This window comes from Anomalospiza imberbis, unplaced genomic scaffold (genome assembly GCF_031753505.1).
Source record: "Anomalospiza imberbis isolate Cuckoo-Finch-1a 21T00152 unplaced genomic scaffold, ASM3175350v1 scaffold_308, whole genome shotgun sequence".
Lineage (NCBI taxonomy): Eukaryota > Metazoa > Chordata > Aves > Passeriformes > Viduidae > Anomalospiza > Anomalospiza imberbis.
In genome coordinates this window covers 83,502-102,001 of record NW_027099929.1, presented here as the reverse complement: position 1 = coordinate 102,001, position 18,500 = coordinate 83,502, and the positions used below count along the sequence as shown (strand labels likewise).

Below are 18,500 nucleotides of genomic sequence, written 5' to 3'. Positions count from 1 at the left end.
AGCATTTTGCTTTCACAGCGTCCCTCCAGGAGCCACAGTCCCTTCCCACAGCAAGAGAACAGCACAAAATACTGGGCTGGGTCAGCTCTTGGCTGGACAGGCAGTTCCAGGCTCTGCTGCCACAGACTCCCCGCTTGAGGGAACAGAACCCCCCAGGGCTCATTGCAAATGCTGTGCACGCCCCGCTGGCTGCAGACACCCCCTTTTCCAGCTGCAGCTGCTGCCAGGAGCTCTCCCAAAGCAATGGTGTCTTCATGGCAATTTGGTTCCAAAGTCAGCTCAGGCCCAGAGGAAGAACAGCAAGCACACAGCAAGCCCAGAGACACAGCACCAAGGGAAAACCTCGACTTACGTGCCAAGTGGGTTAAAAAATACCCCGCATACGCCACAGAGTACAGCGTGCAAACTGCAGCAGCCACGTGCTGGATCATTTTGGCTGCGCTGCACACATCTGCAGACTGTAGCCCTGCAGGCACAGAAGGACACCCGTCAGGGCTGGGCTGGCTGCTGAGAATGCCTCGGGCAGGAGGATCCTCCGGCAACGAGCAGTGCCCAGAGCCACTCTGGACACTGAGGCCTCCGTGTGCCACAGCAACGGGAACACCTCGGGGACGTGGCAGTGCTCCTGTGACATCACAGCAGCAGCTCACGCAGAAACCGCCTGGAAGGTTCTCCTGTGTCACAAAGGAGCACAAAGAACCCTCCCAGGGCACAGCCTGTTGCCCAAAGGATCCAGGAGGAGCTCTGAAAATGCAGCAAAAAAGGACACCCCATAGCCCAGCCTGAACACTGAGGAGGAACAAGGACGGCACCAAAGCAGAGCAAACATGACCTTTAGTCACTGACACTTCTGGCTAAAACCAGCAAGCCGTGTTCCATCTGGGATCTTTGTTCTCGTTCTAAAAACAAGCAAGGTTCTCCACTCTAAATATAGAGAAGGCAGGAACTGGGCAGGAGGTGGGATGAGAAAGGAGGACGAGGGAGAGGGGAAAAGGAGGAGTAGGAAGAGGAGGAGCAGGAGCAGGAAAAGGAGGAGAAACAGGAGGTTCCAGTGCCCCCTGTGGCCACAGCACCCTTGGCCCCGGGACCATCGCCCCCAGCTCATCCTGCAGGTGGGAGGGGAGGGGGAGCTTGTCCCAAATCTATCAGGGGGTCCCTGAGAGGGTTTTTTTATTGGGGTGTGTTTGGAGCTTGCAGACTGTGGAATTGAGCCCCAAATATCGTCTGGGAGGCCCAAATAGACCCTGGGAGATTTATTTCTCTGTGTGTGTGTGTGTGTGTGTGTGTGTTTGTCTGTGTGTGTGTAGGTTTGGATCTTGCAGGACCCCAGAGCTGAGCCCCTTGGGGGGATCTTTGGGAGTCCACGTGGCCACTGCCCAGGGCCACCAGGGGGAGGACATTGGTCCTGGGGACCCCCGGGGGAGCAGAGAAGGGGAACCCCTGGGACCCCCGGAGTGGGGAGAGCAGAGAGGGGTGATCCTGGAGCTGGGGGACCCCCGGCTGGCTGGAAAGTGGGGGAGCCTGGAGAGGAGGGAGTCCTGGGACCCCTGGGATCTCAAAGTAGATCATCAAGGCAGAAGGGACCCCATGGACCCCCAAAAGCCCCTGGATCATCCCTAAGCAGGACGCCAGAGAAGGGGGAACCCCTGGAGCCATTGGACCCCCATCATCCCAAGGAAAGGAAACCTCTGGAACGACAAAAGTGGAGAGATCAGAGATCGGGAACTCCTGGGAGAGTTGTTTTGGGCTGAACCTTGATATAGTGGAGATTTCCATGGACACAAGACTCCTGCTGAGTTCCAGGGATGGATTTGGGCAGTGAGGAGCCTCTACTCCAAGGCGCTCCCACCTTGGTTTTCCCCAAAGAAGGATTTGTCATTCCCAGGGTGTGGCTGGATGGAGAAGAAGGAAAAGCCCTGGAGATCCTGCTGGAGGAGGGGTTGCACAAGTCACAAGAAGCCCCACAAGTGCAAGGAATGTGGGCAGGGTTTCAGCTGGAGCTCCACCCTGATGGAACTCCAGAACATCCACACTGGGGAGAGGCCCTGTGAATGTGGGGAGTGTGAAACAGCTTCAGTGGGACCTCTGACCTCATCAAGCACCACAGGATCCACACTGGGGAACGGCCCTATGAGTGCTTGGAATGTCAGCTTCAGGTGGAATTCAGAGATCGTCACTCACCAGCACTTCCACACCAGGGAGAGGCCCTGTGAGTGCCCCGAGTGCAGGAAGAGCTTCGTGCGCTGCTCCAGCTCCATCCCCCATGGGAGGATCCACGTTGGATGATCCCCAGTGAGCCCCGTTGGGCAGAGCCCCGGTGACCCCGTTCTGGGTGATCCTGGTTGGGTGGGGGGAAGGTGTTGGAGAGATTTCTTTCCCCTCTGCTTGTCCTGGTGTGATTTGGTTGGTAATAAATTCCCTCCCTGTGCCCGGGCCGGGTCTGTTGTGCCCGTGCCGGATTTGCTGAGGGATCTCTCCCGCTCCTTGTCCCCAGGCAGGAACCCTCGGTTCCATTTGCTGTCCCTGTGCGGCTGCGGGGGGCAGGGACAGAGCGGCTCTGGGGGGTGCCTGGCATGGGGCCAGCGTCACCCCTCGCCACGGGCACCCCTGAGACCCCGCGCAGCCGGGCACACATTTCTGGGCACAGCTGAGCTCCCAGCTGCGCAGCGCCCCAAGGCTCCCCGTGCCTGGAAAAGCCCCAGCCGGGGCTGCAGCGTCCCGGAACCGCTCAGCCAATCCAAACGCAGCCAAAACGCGCTGCAGCCAATGGGAGCGCGAGGAGTTGAGGAGTCATCGGTTGTGTGGCAGAGCCTCGGCAATCGGTGCCCAAAAGTGCTCGGAGCCAATGAGAGCGCGCGGCGCTGCTGAGCCCGCGCTGCTCCGGACTGGTGCTGCCAGCGCAGCGCGGCCGCTCTGGGGCTGGTGCTCCCTGGGCGGCGCTGGCCATGGGGCGAGTGGCGGCAGCTGGGGCCGTACTGGTGGCACTGGTGGTGCTGGGAGCCCCCCCGGCTGCGGGCGCGGAGCTCTCGGGAGAGCGGGGGGGGGGCGGGAGGCGGTGGGACAGGGGGGAGAATGGGGAAAAGGGGGCGGTGGGAGCCCGAAATTGCAGGGGCAGGAGGAGGAGGGGACCCCGAAAGGAAGAGCGGGAGGGGCTGAGGATTGGGAGCAGGTGAGGACGGGGTGGGAGAGGGTGGGAAAGTGGGGAAAAGGGGAGGGTAGGACCCCAAAACTGAGCGGGAAGGGGGGCTGGGCTTTTGGGAAATTATGTTTAAAAGGTTGGGATAGAGGAAAATGAGTAAATGGGACCTCAAAACTCATCTGGGGAGAGGATGAAAGTCGGAGGGGAGAGGATGTGCAAGGACAAATGGGGGAAGGGTGGAAAAGAGGAAGTGGCAGCGCGGGCAGGAGGGATCCATGGTCGTCCTGGGGCACAGGGGGTACGGAGTGGGGATCCGGGGTGGATCTCGGAGCTCTGGGGGTACTGGGGGGGCACCCCCGGACCTGTGTCCTGCACACACAGGGGTGTTCCAGTACGTGGGAAAGTCCGAGTGTCACTTCATGAACGGCACGGAGAAGGTGAGGTACCTGAGCAGGTTCATCTACAATCGGGAGCAGTACGCGATGTTCGACTGCGACGTGGGGCACTTTTTGCGGTTCACCCCCTATGGGGAGACAGCAGCCAGGTATTGGAACAGCGACCCAGACGTTATGGAGCAAAAAAGGGCTGCGGCGGACTGGCTGTGCCGGTACAACCACGAGTATCTCAGCCCGTTCCTCACGGAGCGCCGAGGTGAGCGCGGGGCAGAGCGTGTCCCCTCGGGCCCTGCCCTGGCAATGACCCTGGAGCCCCTCAAAACCTCCCTGGGATCGGCCCAGAGCCCTCAGCCCTCCTTGTGCCCATCCCCGAGACCTTGTGTCCCTGCCACTGACCCCCGTGGCTCTCCCAGTCCATCCCAGTCTCTCCCAGTGCCTCCCGGCTGTCCATCTCAGCCTAGCGTGGTGCTGCCGCTCTCAGCCAATCAGAGCGCGTGTCTCTGATGACTCATCAGTTGCCAGGCAGACCCGCAGCGCCGAGTGCCCCGCACTGGACTCGGCCTCCCAGTGCCGCGCGCTTCGTTTCCAGTTCCTCCCAGTGCCGCCCCAGTCCCTCCCAGTCCATTCCCAGTTCATTCCCAGTTCACTCCTAGACCTCCATCCTCCCTCCCAGTGCCCCCCATCCCCTCCCATCTCTCTGAGTGCCACCCCAGTCCTTCCCAGTCCATTCCCAGTCCCTCCCTTCTCTCTCCCAGTTCCCCCCAGCTGATCCCAGTCTGTCCCCGCTCTCTCCCAGTGTCCCCAGGCGTATCCATCTCGCTGGTGCCCTCGAGCTCTCAGCCCGGGGCTGCTCCGTGATGGATTTCTAGCCTGCCCACACCCAGCTGAGGTGGTTCCAGGGCCAGCAGGAGCTCTCTGTGGTGGCCACCGACATGGTCCCCAACAAGGACTGGACCTACCAGCTCCTGGTGCTGCTGGAAACACCCCCCTGGTGCGGGCTCACCTGCAGCTGGCAGGTGGAGCACGTCAGACTGGAGCACCCCCTGAGCTGGCATTGGGGCACAGGGGAGGAATTGGGGGCGCTGGGAGAGCCACTGGGATGTGCTGGGAGCAACTGGGAGGGAGTTGGAGACAGCCTGGTTTAAGCTGGGAGAGGGGCTTGGAGGTGTGGAAGGGCTGAGAAGTGATTTCAAGGATGCTGGGGAGGGTGGGATGGGGTTCTGGGGGCCCTGGTGGACACTGGGAGGGAGTTTGGAGGTGTTGGGTGTGACTGGGAAGGATTGGAGTGAGTCTAGAGGAGCTGGAAGGAGATTGGGGATGGAAAAGCAGAGGTTGGGATGAGGTTGGTTGTGCTGGGAAGAGACATGGAGGGGTCAGGGTGACTCCTGGTGAGGCTGGGAAGGGACTGGGACAGGGTTTGTGCGTCCTGGGGCGGTGCGAGGCAACTGGAAGGGGGCTGTGGGATCCTGAGAAGGATGGCCAAGGCTTTGGTGGGTCCTGGGGAGGCCGGGAAGGGATCGGGGGAAGGTTTCAGGGGGTTCTGGGTGGGATGGGGGTGACTGGGAAGGTACTTGGAGGTGCTTGGGGTGTCTCTGAGAGGTTTTGGGGGGTCCTTACCCCTGCAGACCCCCCAGAGATGCCACTGGATGCCGCCCGCAGCAAGATGCTGTCAGGGATCAGGGGCTCTGAGTTGGGCTTCGTCTTCCTGGCGCTGGGGCTCAGCTTCTAGGAGCGTGTGTGCTCCTTCCCTGGGGCCCCCAGCCCGGTGTCACCCCCTTTTCTCTGCACACAGAGCTCCTGAGCCGCCGCAGGCTGCAGCCCCTCCCCGTGGTCTCGGGCCCGGCCGGGACCCCCCGCTCCGTCCCCACGCTGATTTTGGGGGGGTCGTGTGTCCCCTCAACCCTGCTGTCACTCTGCCCCTGCCCGCCTGCTCCCAGTCTTCCCTGTAAAGCTTCCCAGTTAAACCCAGCCCAGGTTATGGGGGGCAGTGGGGAGGGACTTGGGGGGACCCCACGCGGGGGCCGGGACTGGGCAGGGAGGGTGGGGTCCAGGTGGGGAACACTGGGTGCTGCGGGTCTGCCCGGCAACTGGTGAGTCATCAGCCCCGCTCGCTCTGATTGGCTGACTCTTGTCCATCGCGTTCTCTCATTGGCTGAGGAGAGGCCCGGGACTGGAGAGAAGCAACGGCAGAGATCCCGCCCCGAGCACCGGCACGGGGACAACAGACCCAGCCTGGGCACACGGAGGGAATTTATTACCAACCAAACACAGCAGCACAAGCAGAAGGGAAAGAAATCCCTCCAACACCTTCCCCCCACCCAACGGGGATCACCCACAACAGGGCTTATCCACGATGGAGAGACGGGGACAGCCGAGTTTAGACCAGAAGCCAATTTCATTGAGGGTACCAGGTGTTTATACAGGGTTTTACTTGTGTGGTGCTCAGATAGGGCTCGATGTTTGCTAACAATTTCCCATTGGTTACACATTCTTCATGACATCATGGCACCTGGGAACATTATCTTATCACAAAGTCTCACAACAGGTTGCTTGGTCACTTCTTGCCCAGGGAGACTTAAACTGTGTCTGTGTCTCCCACAGTTGCTGCTCAGTCAGGCCTCAGATATCGGCCCCTTTATCAGCTCCATTGTTTTCCTCTCTGTTTTATTCCCCATTCAGGGGCACCAGGACTCTGCCCAACGGGGGTCACTGGGGATCATCCAGCCTGGATCCTCCCATGGGGGATGGAGCTGGAGAAGACCATGAAGCTCGGCCCTCACTCGGGGCACTCACAGGGTGAGTGGTGCCTCCGTTGGTGTTTGGTCAGGTCTGAGCTCCTGGAGAAGCTCTTCCCACACTCCCCACACTTGTAGGGCCTCTCCCCACTGTGGATGCGCCGGTGCCTTGTGAGGTGGGAGTTTTGCTTGAAGCCCTTCCTGCAGTCGGGGCAGCGGAAAGGCCTCTCCTCTGTGTGAATCCGCTCATGTCTGAGGAGATCGGAGCTGGTCTTAAACCTCTTCCCACACTGGGGACACTCGTAGGGCCTCTCCCCAGTGTGGATGCGCTGGTGTCTTCTCAGGGAAGAGCTCCACCCAAAGCTCTTCCCACATTCCAAGCACTCGTAGGGCCGTTCCCCAGTGTGGATCACCTGGTGCTGGCTCAGGCCAGAGCTGTCATTGAAGCTTTTCCCACAATTCCCACACTCATAGGGCCGTTCCCCAGTGTGGATTCTCTGGTGCTGGAGCAGGTTGGAGCTGAGGCTGAATCCCAGCCCACATTCCAAGCAGGTGTAGGGCCTTTCCCCAGTGTGGATCACCTGGTGCCGGATCAGGCCAGAGCTATGCCTGAAACCCTTCCCACACTCCCCACACTTGTAGGGCCGTTCCCCAGTGTGGATCCTCTGGTGCTGGATTAGGTGGGAGGTCCGACTGAAGCCCTGCCCACATTCCAAGCACTTGTGAGGCTTCTCCACCAGCTTTGGGCTCCGGCAGGATCTCCGGGGCTTTTCCTCCTCCTCCATCCAGCCACACCCTGGAATGAAAAATCCTGGTTTGGGGAAAAAACAAAAGGAGAGCACATTGGACTGGAGGTTACTCCCTGCCCTACTTAATCTCAGGAAGTCATTGGGAATCTTGTGTCTGTGAGAACCTCCAAAAAACCAAGCATCACCCCAGAAATCCTGCAAACTTCAAGACACGGATCAAAAACACCCCAAACCTCATAATTCAGCAAAAACCAAAACCTTCTCCAAAAGATAAAGATTCAGCTGCCACATAAAACCAAAGCACCAACATTTAGCCCAAGCAAGGCCAGAAACAACAAGATTCATCCCGTGAAAATCCTGGATCCCCCTCCACAGTCACCTGCTGCATGTGTGGGGGAGCAGCACTCCTGGGGCTGGGGGGAGGCTGCAGATACAGGGAGGGGTGGAACCTTGTGCTGCTTCCTGTTTCTGGTCCTCCTCCTATGACTCTGCTCTTCCTCCTGCTATTCCTCCTTCTGCAAAATCCCACCTTTTCCTGCCACGTCCATCGTTTGGCCATATTGTTCCTCAACCCTGCTTCTCCTTCCCTTCTCCTCCTGCCCCCAGGCCCAGCACCCACTGCCGGCTCCCTCTTCCCCCCAGACCCACAGCATCCCAGCGCAGGGGCAGGGATGGAGCTGGGGCAGGTCGGGCTGGGGCAGCGCTGGGCTCTCGGCCGCTTCCGCCCGCACTCGGTCCCCACTGCAGCCGCTCCCGCCAGGACAGCGCGGGGGGGCCCGGCCTTGGCGCTGCCCCACTCCCACCTCCCCAAATTCCCCTCGCGGGGGCGATGGGGCCGAGGGGGGGGGCGCAGGTGGGGTCCAGGTGGGGAACGCTGGGAGCTGCGAGTCTGCCTGGCAACTGGTGAGTCATCAGCGCCGTGCGCTCTGATTGGCTGAGCTCTGCCTGAGGGCTGGGGCTGCAGCAAAGAGGGGACACCCTGCTCCAGGGGGGATGTCCCGAAAACGGGGGACCCCCATGAAAGGAACAAGAGGAAAGTGTCTTTACAAACAGATGCTGTGAATCTGCTCCGAGATACGGCCAGGGACCTGTACATAAGGAAGTGACAGGAGAAGCCATCGGTTTCAGGACATGTTATCAATTGATGACACAGACTGCTGCTCAGCCAAGGTCCTGCTCAATTCATGAACTTCCAGAAGAACAACAAAGACTTGACAGAACCAGGAATATCGTCTGCTATACAACAGTGGGGTGCATATGAAGGGAGTATGTACTAGGTGGATTGGGAAGTCTGCACCTCTCAAGTACTTCAGCCAGTGGGGAAAGGGAGAGGGAGATGTGGCCAGGAGAATTGGGATGAAAAGGAGGCTGTGTCCTCCAACAACTGCAGAGATCCCATGGGGAATGTCCCATGGCCTCTCCCATTTCTAGAAATGAAATTACTTTTACAGGACTCCTCTGACTGCTTTGTGGACAGAAACCTCTGCTGATGTCAATTTTCCCACACACCCTGGGGCTCATCCGGAATTCCTTCCACCGGTCCGGGGCGGCGGGCAGGGAGTGCAGCTGAAGGTGCCTCACCCACTTTGGGTGATCGGCTCCCTTGGCTGGCGGCGGCACTGGGGATCGATTGGGGACCCGGGAGTGACCAGGAGACAGACGAGGGACACATCAGGGGGGTCTGTGAAGAGTCAGCAGGGAGAGAGCACTGAAAATCTCAGCAGTGAGTGCACTGGGATCTTCGGGGAGTGAACATGGCAGGGCACCCAGGGAGGGGAGAAAAAGGAAAGCCAGGCAGGGGTCCTGGCCAAAGGGATGATGATCCCAAAATGTCTCTGAAGGGTCCTTTGGGAGAATGTTGAGGTAGTTTGCACATTCCCCCAGAGGTAATTAAGGACATGGACACCCAGGGGGGCAATAAGGGAAGTGGAGAAGGGATTTGGACAACAGGGGATGGATGGTGTTGGTGTGCTGGGAAGGGATCGGGTGAAGGGCAGTGTGCAGCAATGTGGTGAAGGCAAGAAGCAGCAGGAGGAATCTATGTGGTAAGAAAAAGGATGATCAGAAAAAGAATGAAGAGAAAAATACAGAGGACTGGGATGTTTTTCAGCACTGTTCTATGCTCAGAATTTGCCAGCTGATCCAGATCCTTTCTATCCTGGGTTTCCAGGAGAGGAAAAGAAGGAGGTCAGGATGTCAGGGGGTTTCTCTGTGGTGGGCAGCGGCAGCACCGGGCGCAGATGTGCGGGACCGGGAGCACGGGCTGGGGGCCTGTGGGGAGCTGCGGGGCCGGGCCGGGGCTGTGGGGCAGCCGGGGCTCAGCGCTGGGCGCTGCCTGACCCCACCAGCCCCGGGCAGGGCCGGCAGTGGCCCCCGGCCCCCAGGAGCCTGCGGGACGCCCCGGCCGCTGCCAGGCCCCATGGAGCTGCCGGCCCTGCCCGCCGGGGGGGCCGCCTTTGGACACTGCGGCAGGACAGGGACCGGCTCTGGGATACGGGCTGGGGAGGGGACCCTGAGCACAAGGAGGAAAACAAAGACACATCTGGGAAATGTAGATTGTACATGGAAGGATCAGGATTTTCTATTAAGCATTTGCTTTGGGTCGCTGGAGAAAGGAAAGATTTTGCACAAAACTCAGCAGCTCTCAGAGGATGAGCACCCACAGGCAGTGAGCAGGGCTGCAGGAGCGGCAGAAGAAGGCCCTGGAGCACTTGGGCACAAAGGCACAGCAGCTGAATGCAAGAAGGGATGAGCAGAAGGCCAAGCTGAAGGCAAAGGCCATGGCACAGCTCTTACAGCCCCTCAGGGATCAACCCCAGGGCCCAAGGGGGCCCCAGCACCCAGGGGACGGGGTCGGCCACAAGCACCTGGCAGAGGCATTGCCCTCCTGGCCAGGGGAGAGCCCACCCAAACAGCCCCTGGGAAGGAGTCAGGGCTGTAATCCAAGATGCCATGGGTACGGCTTTTGCCGTTGGCTTTGGCAAGAAGAAGAGCCAGACCCAGGGCAGATATTCAATTCTCTCCCTTGCAATTGATCTTGGGAATTCCTTACCCTGGTAATTCTCCACCCAGTGCAGGGTGGGGATAAGGGATGGACATTTAAAGCACTCAGTGGCCAGAGTCCTGTCTCTTGTGAAATCTCTCCCACAGGAAGCTGGGCTGGCACAGAGCCTGCCTTGGCACTTTGCTGTTCCCAACATCCAAGCAGGACATCGGGCCCTGCCTGAGGAGGCCAAAGCAGCACCACTGGTGGCCAAGTGGCGTGGCCCATGCCAAGTGTCCCTGAGGCCAGAAACAGCCCCCAGCACAGCTGAGCACGGGGGGACCCCTCAGCCTGGGCTCCAGGGCTCTGAAGCCCCGGAGATTTGCACTTCCCGCCTGCAGCAGGAGCATGGGAGGCCCCCACGGAGCCTGCACTGAAGGCAGCGCAGCAGCAGCCAGGGCTCCACAGCGGGGCAAGCCCCTGGGCCTGCCCACACATCCTCTGCTCAAATCCTCTGCCTGGGCACCCTCCTTTGGCATCTCCAGCCACCGGGGCCAATCCTTGCTGCCACTGCTGCAGCTTCAGTGCTTTCTGGGCCTGCACTGCCACAGCTGCTGCCGAAGACAACGGCACAATTCCACTCTGGGTCTCAGCCACACTCACACACTGCCCTGCCTGGGATTGCATTGATGGAAAATACACCAGGTCATAGACTTGAACATTTCTAACATTTTATTTCCCTACTCAGCCTTGGTTTGCCTTGGCCTCGGGGAAAGAAATGGTAAAGGTTTTTTTAAGGGATGTTCCACCCCTCAATGGAGATGAATTTAACATCTCAACACTCTGGGAATGGCCCAAAAGATTCCCACAAAGATAACGCCCAGCAGCAAACAGCAACCAACACCTACCCCAGACACTGCCCCCGGCAGAGCTGGAGACACCTGCTCTGGAAAAAGCTGAGAAGGAAATCCAGCAGTTCCGATCTGATGAACAGCAGAAGCCAAGAAATCCGGGTCCAATAGGAACCCAAATACTAAAAACTGCACAACTTGAAACTACAGAACATTAAACCAATGGATTTAGATTGGTTCAGACTGTATCAAGTTTGGGGAAAATCCAGTCAAACCCACGTGTCATGGAACGATTTTCTCTGCACACCCGGGCTATGTAGGGATGGAATGATTTCTGCTGCACATCCTGGCCAGAATCAAGGAATGCCTTGACTCTAACACTAAACACATTGGTGGAGTTTTTCTTTTTCCTGCACTTTCAGTGCAAAGTTTATAGCAGTAGAGCATTATTTGTAATTTTCCTACTTCTATATTGCCGGTTAGGTTTGGGTCAGGGATGAGAGAATGAGTTTTTACTCCGAGGAGACGAAGAAAAAACTTAATTGCCTTGGGATTTTCTTGTGTATGTCTGTGTGAGAGATACCAAAATTTTGCTCTGGGTTTTGCGACATTCACCTTTAGGCTGCATTTTCCAAAACTAGAAAAGATTCACAGGTGACCCTTTAACTAATAAACAGTAAATAGATGATTTGAAGGAAAAAATTAAAAAAGCAGCAGGTTGTGGGGGTCCACATGTGAGGCTGCTGGAGGCTGCTCTGGAAGAGAAGCTGCATTCCAGGCAGCCAGCAGAGGAGCTTTAGAAATGCAAATTAACACTGCTGGGGCAAAGTGGGGACAATGGACCTGGCTCTTCTTGCCTGGGGCAGGAATTGGGCTGATTCCCTCTGCCCCTCACCCCAAGCTCTGCCTGCCTGCACAGATGGAATCTGCACAGCTGAAGGCAGAGCCCATGGTGAGGATCTCTGACTCTGCAACAGAAATGGGTGAAGCTGCAAAGGGAAACAGCAAATGGAGAATGCTGTGAAAACCTCACTAAAATAAGGGGGGATCATCCCTGTGCCCACTCCAACATGTGCTGGCACTGTCTATGCTACACAGGGAGTATCAGAGCACTGGGGTTTTTGCTATAACAAGTTCAGGGAAATCAGTTGGAATTCAAGTATTTGATGATGTAATTAGACAAAAGCGGTCAATTGATGCAGCCCCGGCTGGAGGGAGCACCCAAAAATGGGGAAAAGATGAACGGCCACCAGAACAAATCCGACAACACCGTGGACCTGCCCCTGGGAACCCGAACCAATTCATATCAGGAGACACAGCACCCATTTATCATTTCAATGGCATCATTAGATTACAAGATGTCCTCGAAATAAGAACCAACCAGACACCTCCAGCTCCTGACCTTCCTGCCGACCCATCCACTGAAATGAGGAACACAACATTTCACCAGGGGATGGGATCACATTATCTGTTAGCAGAAAAAACAGGAGTTTGTGGAAAACTAAATGACTCCAACTGCTGTTGGCAAAGAGATGACAAAGGAAAAGCAGTGAAAAAAGATAACAAAGGAAATAGGAGAGCAGTTTATGTATTGGTCCAAACATGGAAAGGATGGGAATGGGACACGGTTTCGTGGCTCCCTGGCACACCATGGGTTAAACGAATGCTGCTTCTCCTCTTCTGTGCTACAGCAACTCTCATCTTTTTACCATGCTCTACACCTTGGGAGTGCAGCTCATCCAGCAGCTGAGCCAGGGGATGCAGGTGGCAGCCAGGCCTCCTGATCCAGAAACGGCTACAAAAGGACAGGGAATGAGGGCACCGAGAATAATCCCAAAACCAAAGAGGACCCGGGAAGAACAAAACAGAGTCAATGAGTGAATCTGCCTGGAGATAGGGCCAGCGACTTGGAGATGAGGAAATAACGGGAGAAACCATCAGTTCCAATAAATGTTACAAATGGACCCGGACAGCTGCTCAAAGTCCCGCTAAACTCCTCAACTTCCCGAAGAACAAAGACCAAACAGAGCCATGAACATCGGCTGTCATCCACAAGGAGGGGTGCATATGAACGAGGACAGGCAGCAGGCGGATCGGGAAGTCTGAACCTTCCAAGTCCCTCAGCCAGTGGGCAAAGGCAGAGGGAGATGCGGCCGGGAAAATGAGCATCCAAAGGAGGCAGTGTGCTACAACAAGGGCAGAGCCCGCATGGCAAATGCCCCACGGCCTCTCCCTCTGCTCAGCAATCGAGTCACTTTGACAGGACTCCTCGGTCTGCTCTGGCCACAGAAACCTCCGGCGACGGGAATTTCCCCGCACGGTCCCGGCCACGGGGCAGCCACCTCTGTCCCAGCCACAGCAACCGGGACGAGCCAGCGCTGCTCCGGCAGCGGCTCCTGCCCAGGCAGCGGCGGGAAGGAGACCGCGGGCAGCCGCTCCCGCAGCGCCCTCAGCCCAGGGCCGGCACGGGCCGGACACGGCACCGCCAAGCCGCCGGAGCCCCCTGCCGCCCCCTCCGCCCGCAGCGAGCCCCGAGCCCCCGCAGAACCCGGCGCGGCTCCCACCTGCGCCGGGGCCGCCTCCGAGCTCCGCCAATGCCGCCTCCCCGCGCTCCGGCCGCTGCCGCCGCTCCCGGGCCCGCACAGACGCTCCGCCAATGGCGCCGCTGCCGAGCCAGGGCCGCCCTCAGGCCGCCAGCGGGGCCGTGCTTCGCCCCGCTCTCACCAATCAGCGCGCCAGAACCGCGACTGACGGCAGCAGCGGCCAATGGCAGCGAGGGGCGGGCTCTGCACACGGCACAGCCTCGCCCCGCGCTCTCAGGGCCCCCCGGGCTGTGGGAGGGCAAAGCCGGAGATGAGGAACAGCCCTGGAACGGGCCCGGGCCCGGGCCGGCATCCATCTGCAGCACCAACAAACTGCTCCGCACCTCCCGACACGGCTTTCCCGGCCCTGCGCCTTCGCCTTCGCTGGCTCCGGCTCTGCGGGAAGCCCATCAGCCCCACTTCTCCTGCCCCCTAATTCGGAGCATCAGCGCATCGCTTTGATTTCCCCCAAAAAGGGAAAACCGCCCCAAAGCCCTGTGGGGGAGTGGGGGAGGGGAGAGATTTCTGGCACAAAACTCCAAAAGCTCCGAGCAGGACAATGAGAAGTCAGTGAAGAGCCTTGAATCCAGCTTTCCCCACGCCTCCCTCCTTCCAGCTGCACCTCCTCCCCCGGCAGTGCAGGAGACAGGGAATGGGGCCGTGCTCAGTTCATCCCCCGTGGCTTCTCCCTCTGCCCAGGGACAGGAGTCGTTCCCCTGCTGCAGCCTGCGGGCTCTCCCACCGGAGACTTCTCCAGGAACTTCTCCAACCGGAGTCCATCCCCTGGGGCACAGCCCCCCTCCAAGTGCTGCAGCGGGAAAAACGCCAGTCACTTGTTTTTACAACTTTTAAAAGTTTAATGATAATGAAATGGTTATAAAAATAGTAATACGATTAGAGTAATAAAAATTTAGAGTTCGTGTAATTACAGGACAATAAAAAACAAAGAATTACGGACATCTGGATGCTCTCGGGCACTTAAGCTAGGACAGGCATGTTTTGTGAACAAAGGAATTACTCTTAAGATCCATTCACTGTTGCATATTCATACATACCTCATGGTTATGCATACATTCTATTTAAAATTAGTAACTCTCTCTGGAATATGTCAACTCCTTCTTTTAATCCCCACAACCTCTTCCAGTCTGAGCAAGGCCTGAAGAAATTACCTTCTTCTGATAAGAAACCCATAAATTCCTCTTTTCTGGAAGATTTGGGTGTTCTGTGACTCTTATCTCGTAGCCAGTATCTCATTATTTTTAAAAAAAACCTACATACATAGTTTCTATTTTAACTACTAAAGCTTCATTTTAACTACAAAACTACATTTACCATTCTATCAAAATGTTAATACAGCACTTCTAATCAATATATTACATATAATATTTGTTGTAGATGTCGGCGAACCCAATGAGAAGAACGATGATGTCTGACTTATTTCAGAAGGTTGAATGATTTTTTTATTATAATTATGCTATGATACATCAATATACTATATAAAAGAGGATACTAAAAACTACATGCTGCTTTCTCTAACTGTCATATCTAACTCCCTCACAACTCGTGACCCTGTTCTCCAGAGCCCAGACACAGGTGGATCTCATTGGCCATCAGGCCCAAACAATCCACCGTGATCCAACCAGGCATTTGCTCCAGGTAAACAACTCTCCAAACACATTGCACAAGAGAAAACAAGGAGCAGAAATAGAAATTGTTTTCTCTTTCACTTCTCTCTGTGCACCTTTATAAAAATCCTGAGAGAGAGAAATGTGCTTGCCACAAGTATTCAATTTAATATTTGTGAAAAGCCAATCATAAAATATGCATTTTTCACAGAGGACATCCCGAGGCTGCTGCAGGGACAGTGATGTCACCGCTGTGACGTCATCGGGGATGGTGACATCATCAGGGACATCGCTGCTGTCACTTGTCCCCTCTCCCCTCCCCACATGGGATTTGAGACAAATTTGGGGAATTTTCTGGGAAGTTTCATTGAAATTGTCCCAAATGCTGATGGGAATTCCTGGGTGACGTCACTGGGGACACTTGGGGACACTCTGAGGACGCTCTGGGGACACTCATGGAGGCGGGGGCGGGTCAGGGGGTGAATGACCCCCTCGGTGCCTTGCAGCAGAGGCAGCTTTCTGCTGTGGCTGCAGCAGAGCCAGGTTATGAATGACAATGGAATAATTGGCTTCTGCATTTCTGCACTGGCTTCTGCGCGTTGCTATTGATCACAAGGACTTTGCTCTGGTACTTGATATTGAGATTGATTATTGATGATTCCTTGTAGCTGCTCGCTGGTACAATAAAATCGATCCGTTTATGTGTGCACCGTGTAACCAATTTAATGCTAGAGTAACAAATAGATATTCTCTCCTAGGCCTTCAAATATTAAAAATAGATGAATATGAAATAGATCAATAACAAATATTGAAATAGAGACTATGCAATGTTAAAATGCTTCTGTGTGACTGACTCGGGTGGAAAACAACTCCATTGTTTCTCCCATCTGTGGACCAGCCTCACCAGGTGATAACAGTGACACAAACCTGAGAAGCATTTATGAATTTATCAGGGGCTCTGAAACAACAGGATGGAACCACGAGAAGAAATCAAATGTATTGACTTAATCTGCAGAATGTCCTGCAGACAAGTCAGAGGTGAGAACCAAACAAGAGTTCCTGGAACATCCAAAGCTCCCGGGAGTGTTTGAATAATGTCAAAACTCAGGGATGTGTTTGTAGCCCTGCAGTGGAACCGGATCCGGAGAACGAAGGGTTAAGTTAAGGGCGGGTTCTTTGGCCGAGCGCCAAAACCCTTTTTTATCCCTTATCAAACTTTTACAGATCTCCAAGAGTGAACTTTGTTTTTCACACCCGGCTGGGGTTTGGGGGGCCCGGGGGGGTCCCCAGGCAGCCCCCGCTGCTGAGCACTGACCCCCCCTCCCCGGGCACCGGGACCCCCCAAAAACCGCACCCGCACCCCCTTCAGTGCCCCCGACCCCCCCTCGAGCACCGACCCCCCCGAGCACCGGGCCCGGACCCCCCTTTGTGCCCCCCACCCATCACGGGGGTTCCGCCCCCTCCCCTTTGAGCCCCCGGAGCCGCGGGACCCCCGGGAGCAGCGCCGGGACCGGGGGGGCCCAGGGATGTGAGCAATGGATTTGTCAGTGTGAAAAATGCAGATTGAATGATCGGCTCTTGGCAAACATTAACTTGGATACTCTGTGTGCTGTGTTGCACAGTTATTTTGTAGAACTGTATTAATCCTTTTGAAGTAGTGTGAGAAATGCAGTTTTGGGTTATGACATAATGTCAAAATAGAAACTATGCGATGTAAGATATTTTTTGTAACTAGCTCAAGGAATGGGTAGGATAATTAAGAAATTCTTCGCAGGGAGATAACAGCAAGAGTTACTGCCTCCTTCTGGGAAAAGACAAACATTCTTACACCTCTCCTCTGTCTGTAATGAGCCACCAGGGTTGAGGGGAAAAAGCTGACAAAAAGCAGAGAACACCCTTTGTTTGAAAAGAATTTATGCACCATGGGTGAGATATTTGAATGTGCAACAGGCTATTGCTTTTAAGGGTTAACCCTTTGTTAGCCAGGCATGTTTTTGTGGCTTAGTGCCCAAACCTACCCTGACGTCTGTAATTCTTTCCTTTTTATTGTCCTTTATTGTCCTAACTCTGATTGTCCAAATTCTCATTGCTCTCACTTTTATTCCGGTTTTTATGACTATTTTATTACAATGAAGATTTTAAAACAAGTGATTGGCGTTTTTCACAGTCAAGGGTTCCCAAAACCTGGCAGAAAGCTCTCACAGCCTTGGACTTGTCCGTGCCAACTCTGAGATTTTATTGTGCCAGCGAGCAGCTGCAAGGAATTATCGATAATCAAAATCAGTATTGAGCAGCAGAGCAAAATGCTCGTGGTCAATAGGAACCTGCAAAAGCCAACAGAGAAATGCAAAAGCCAACAGAGAAATGCAAAAGCATTCTGATTGTGCTCAGAATGTCCCCAAGTGTCCCCAGTGATGTCACCCCAGGAATTCCCATCAGCATTTGGGTCTTGCTGCTTGATGCTTCCCATCAGCATCTGGGAAATTTCGGTGAAAATTCCCAGAAAATTCCCCAAATTTGTCTCAAAGCCTGCGCAGGGAGGGGACAAGTGACAGCAGCGATGTCCCCGATGATGTCATCACTCCGATGACATCACTGCGGTGACATCGCTGTCCCTGCAGCAGCCTCGGGATGTCCGCGATGGCTTTTTGGCTCCGCTCAGCCACTGTGCGGCAACTGGGGCCACCGGGGGGCTTCACGAGGAGCCTGCAGATGTCCCCAAGTATCCCCAGCAGGTGACACGTGGCCAGGCGGGCACTGGCCTCCCACAGCCGCTCGGCCATGGCCGCCTTGGCCACCAAGTCCCTGAGGACATCGGGGGACGCCTCATTTGTTCCCTGCAGGATGGCCTCGATGGCCTCGAGCCGGCGACACATCCCCCAGACAAAACACCTGGCTCTTTTCCACGTGGCCAGCAAGTGCTCCAGGGGCCCCAGGGCCACCTCCGAGCGCTGTCCCCTTCAGACTCCTCCAGTTAAAGGTCTGCAATGTCCCTTCAGGTGGCCATAAAGAAAATGAGTCTCAGAGGGCAGAACAGGGAACGAGCTGTGAATGAGCTCCTGCTCCTGAAGGACAAGAAGAACCCCAACATTGTCAGCTCTTTGGACAGGTGAGTGCCTCAGGCCTTATCCCGTGCCCGGGCCCTGCCTTAACCTTTCCTGGCATCCGTAGTCTGTAGCCTGATTTGAAAATGCCTGACCCAGCAGATTCTTCCCAAAACAACAGCCTGGCAGTTCGCTCCCTCCGTGTGCTTTTGTAGCTTTAGTTTGGTTTTCCCTTCAAGTTGACCCTGTTTTCTGTGTCTTACAACAAGTGCTGGTAAACCACAGCAGAAATTATTTCCCTTGCCTTCTTCTTCCCAGCCCTTTCCCATTGCTGCAGATGCCAGGAAGACCAGGTTCTTGTTCCCAGAAATGCCTCGTTTGCCCATTTGTCACTGGC

The 18,500-nt window shown here is 55.9% G+C and overlaps 1 protein-coding gene and 1 pseudogene across 1 annotated transcript in view; one reads left to right on the top strand and one right to left on the bottom strand.

The window, feature by feature from the left end:
* The first annotated feature begins 2,945 nt into the window (after positions 1 to 2,945).
* Positions 2,946 to 5,984, top strand: LOC137466583 (class II histocompatibility antigen, B-L beta chain-like; annotated as a pseudogene).
* A 326-nt stretch (positions 5,985 to 6,310) lies between these two features.
* Positions 6,311 to 18,500, bottom strand: part of LOC137466582 (zinc finger protein 420-like) — an 80,498-nt gene continuing 68,308 nt past the window's right edge. Inside the window, exon 3 of the mRNA XM_068178281.1 lies at positions 6,311 to 6,932. Coding sequence (XP_068034382.1) covers positions 6,311 to 6,932 — 622 coding nt within the window. The remainder of the gene's footprint in view (positions 6,933 to 18,500) is intronic.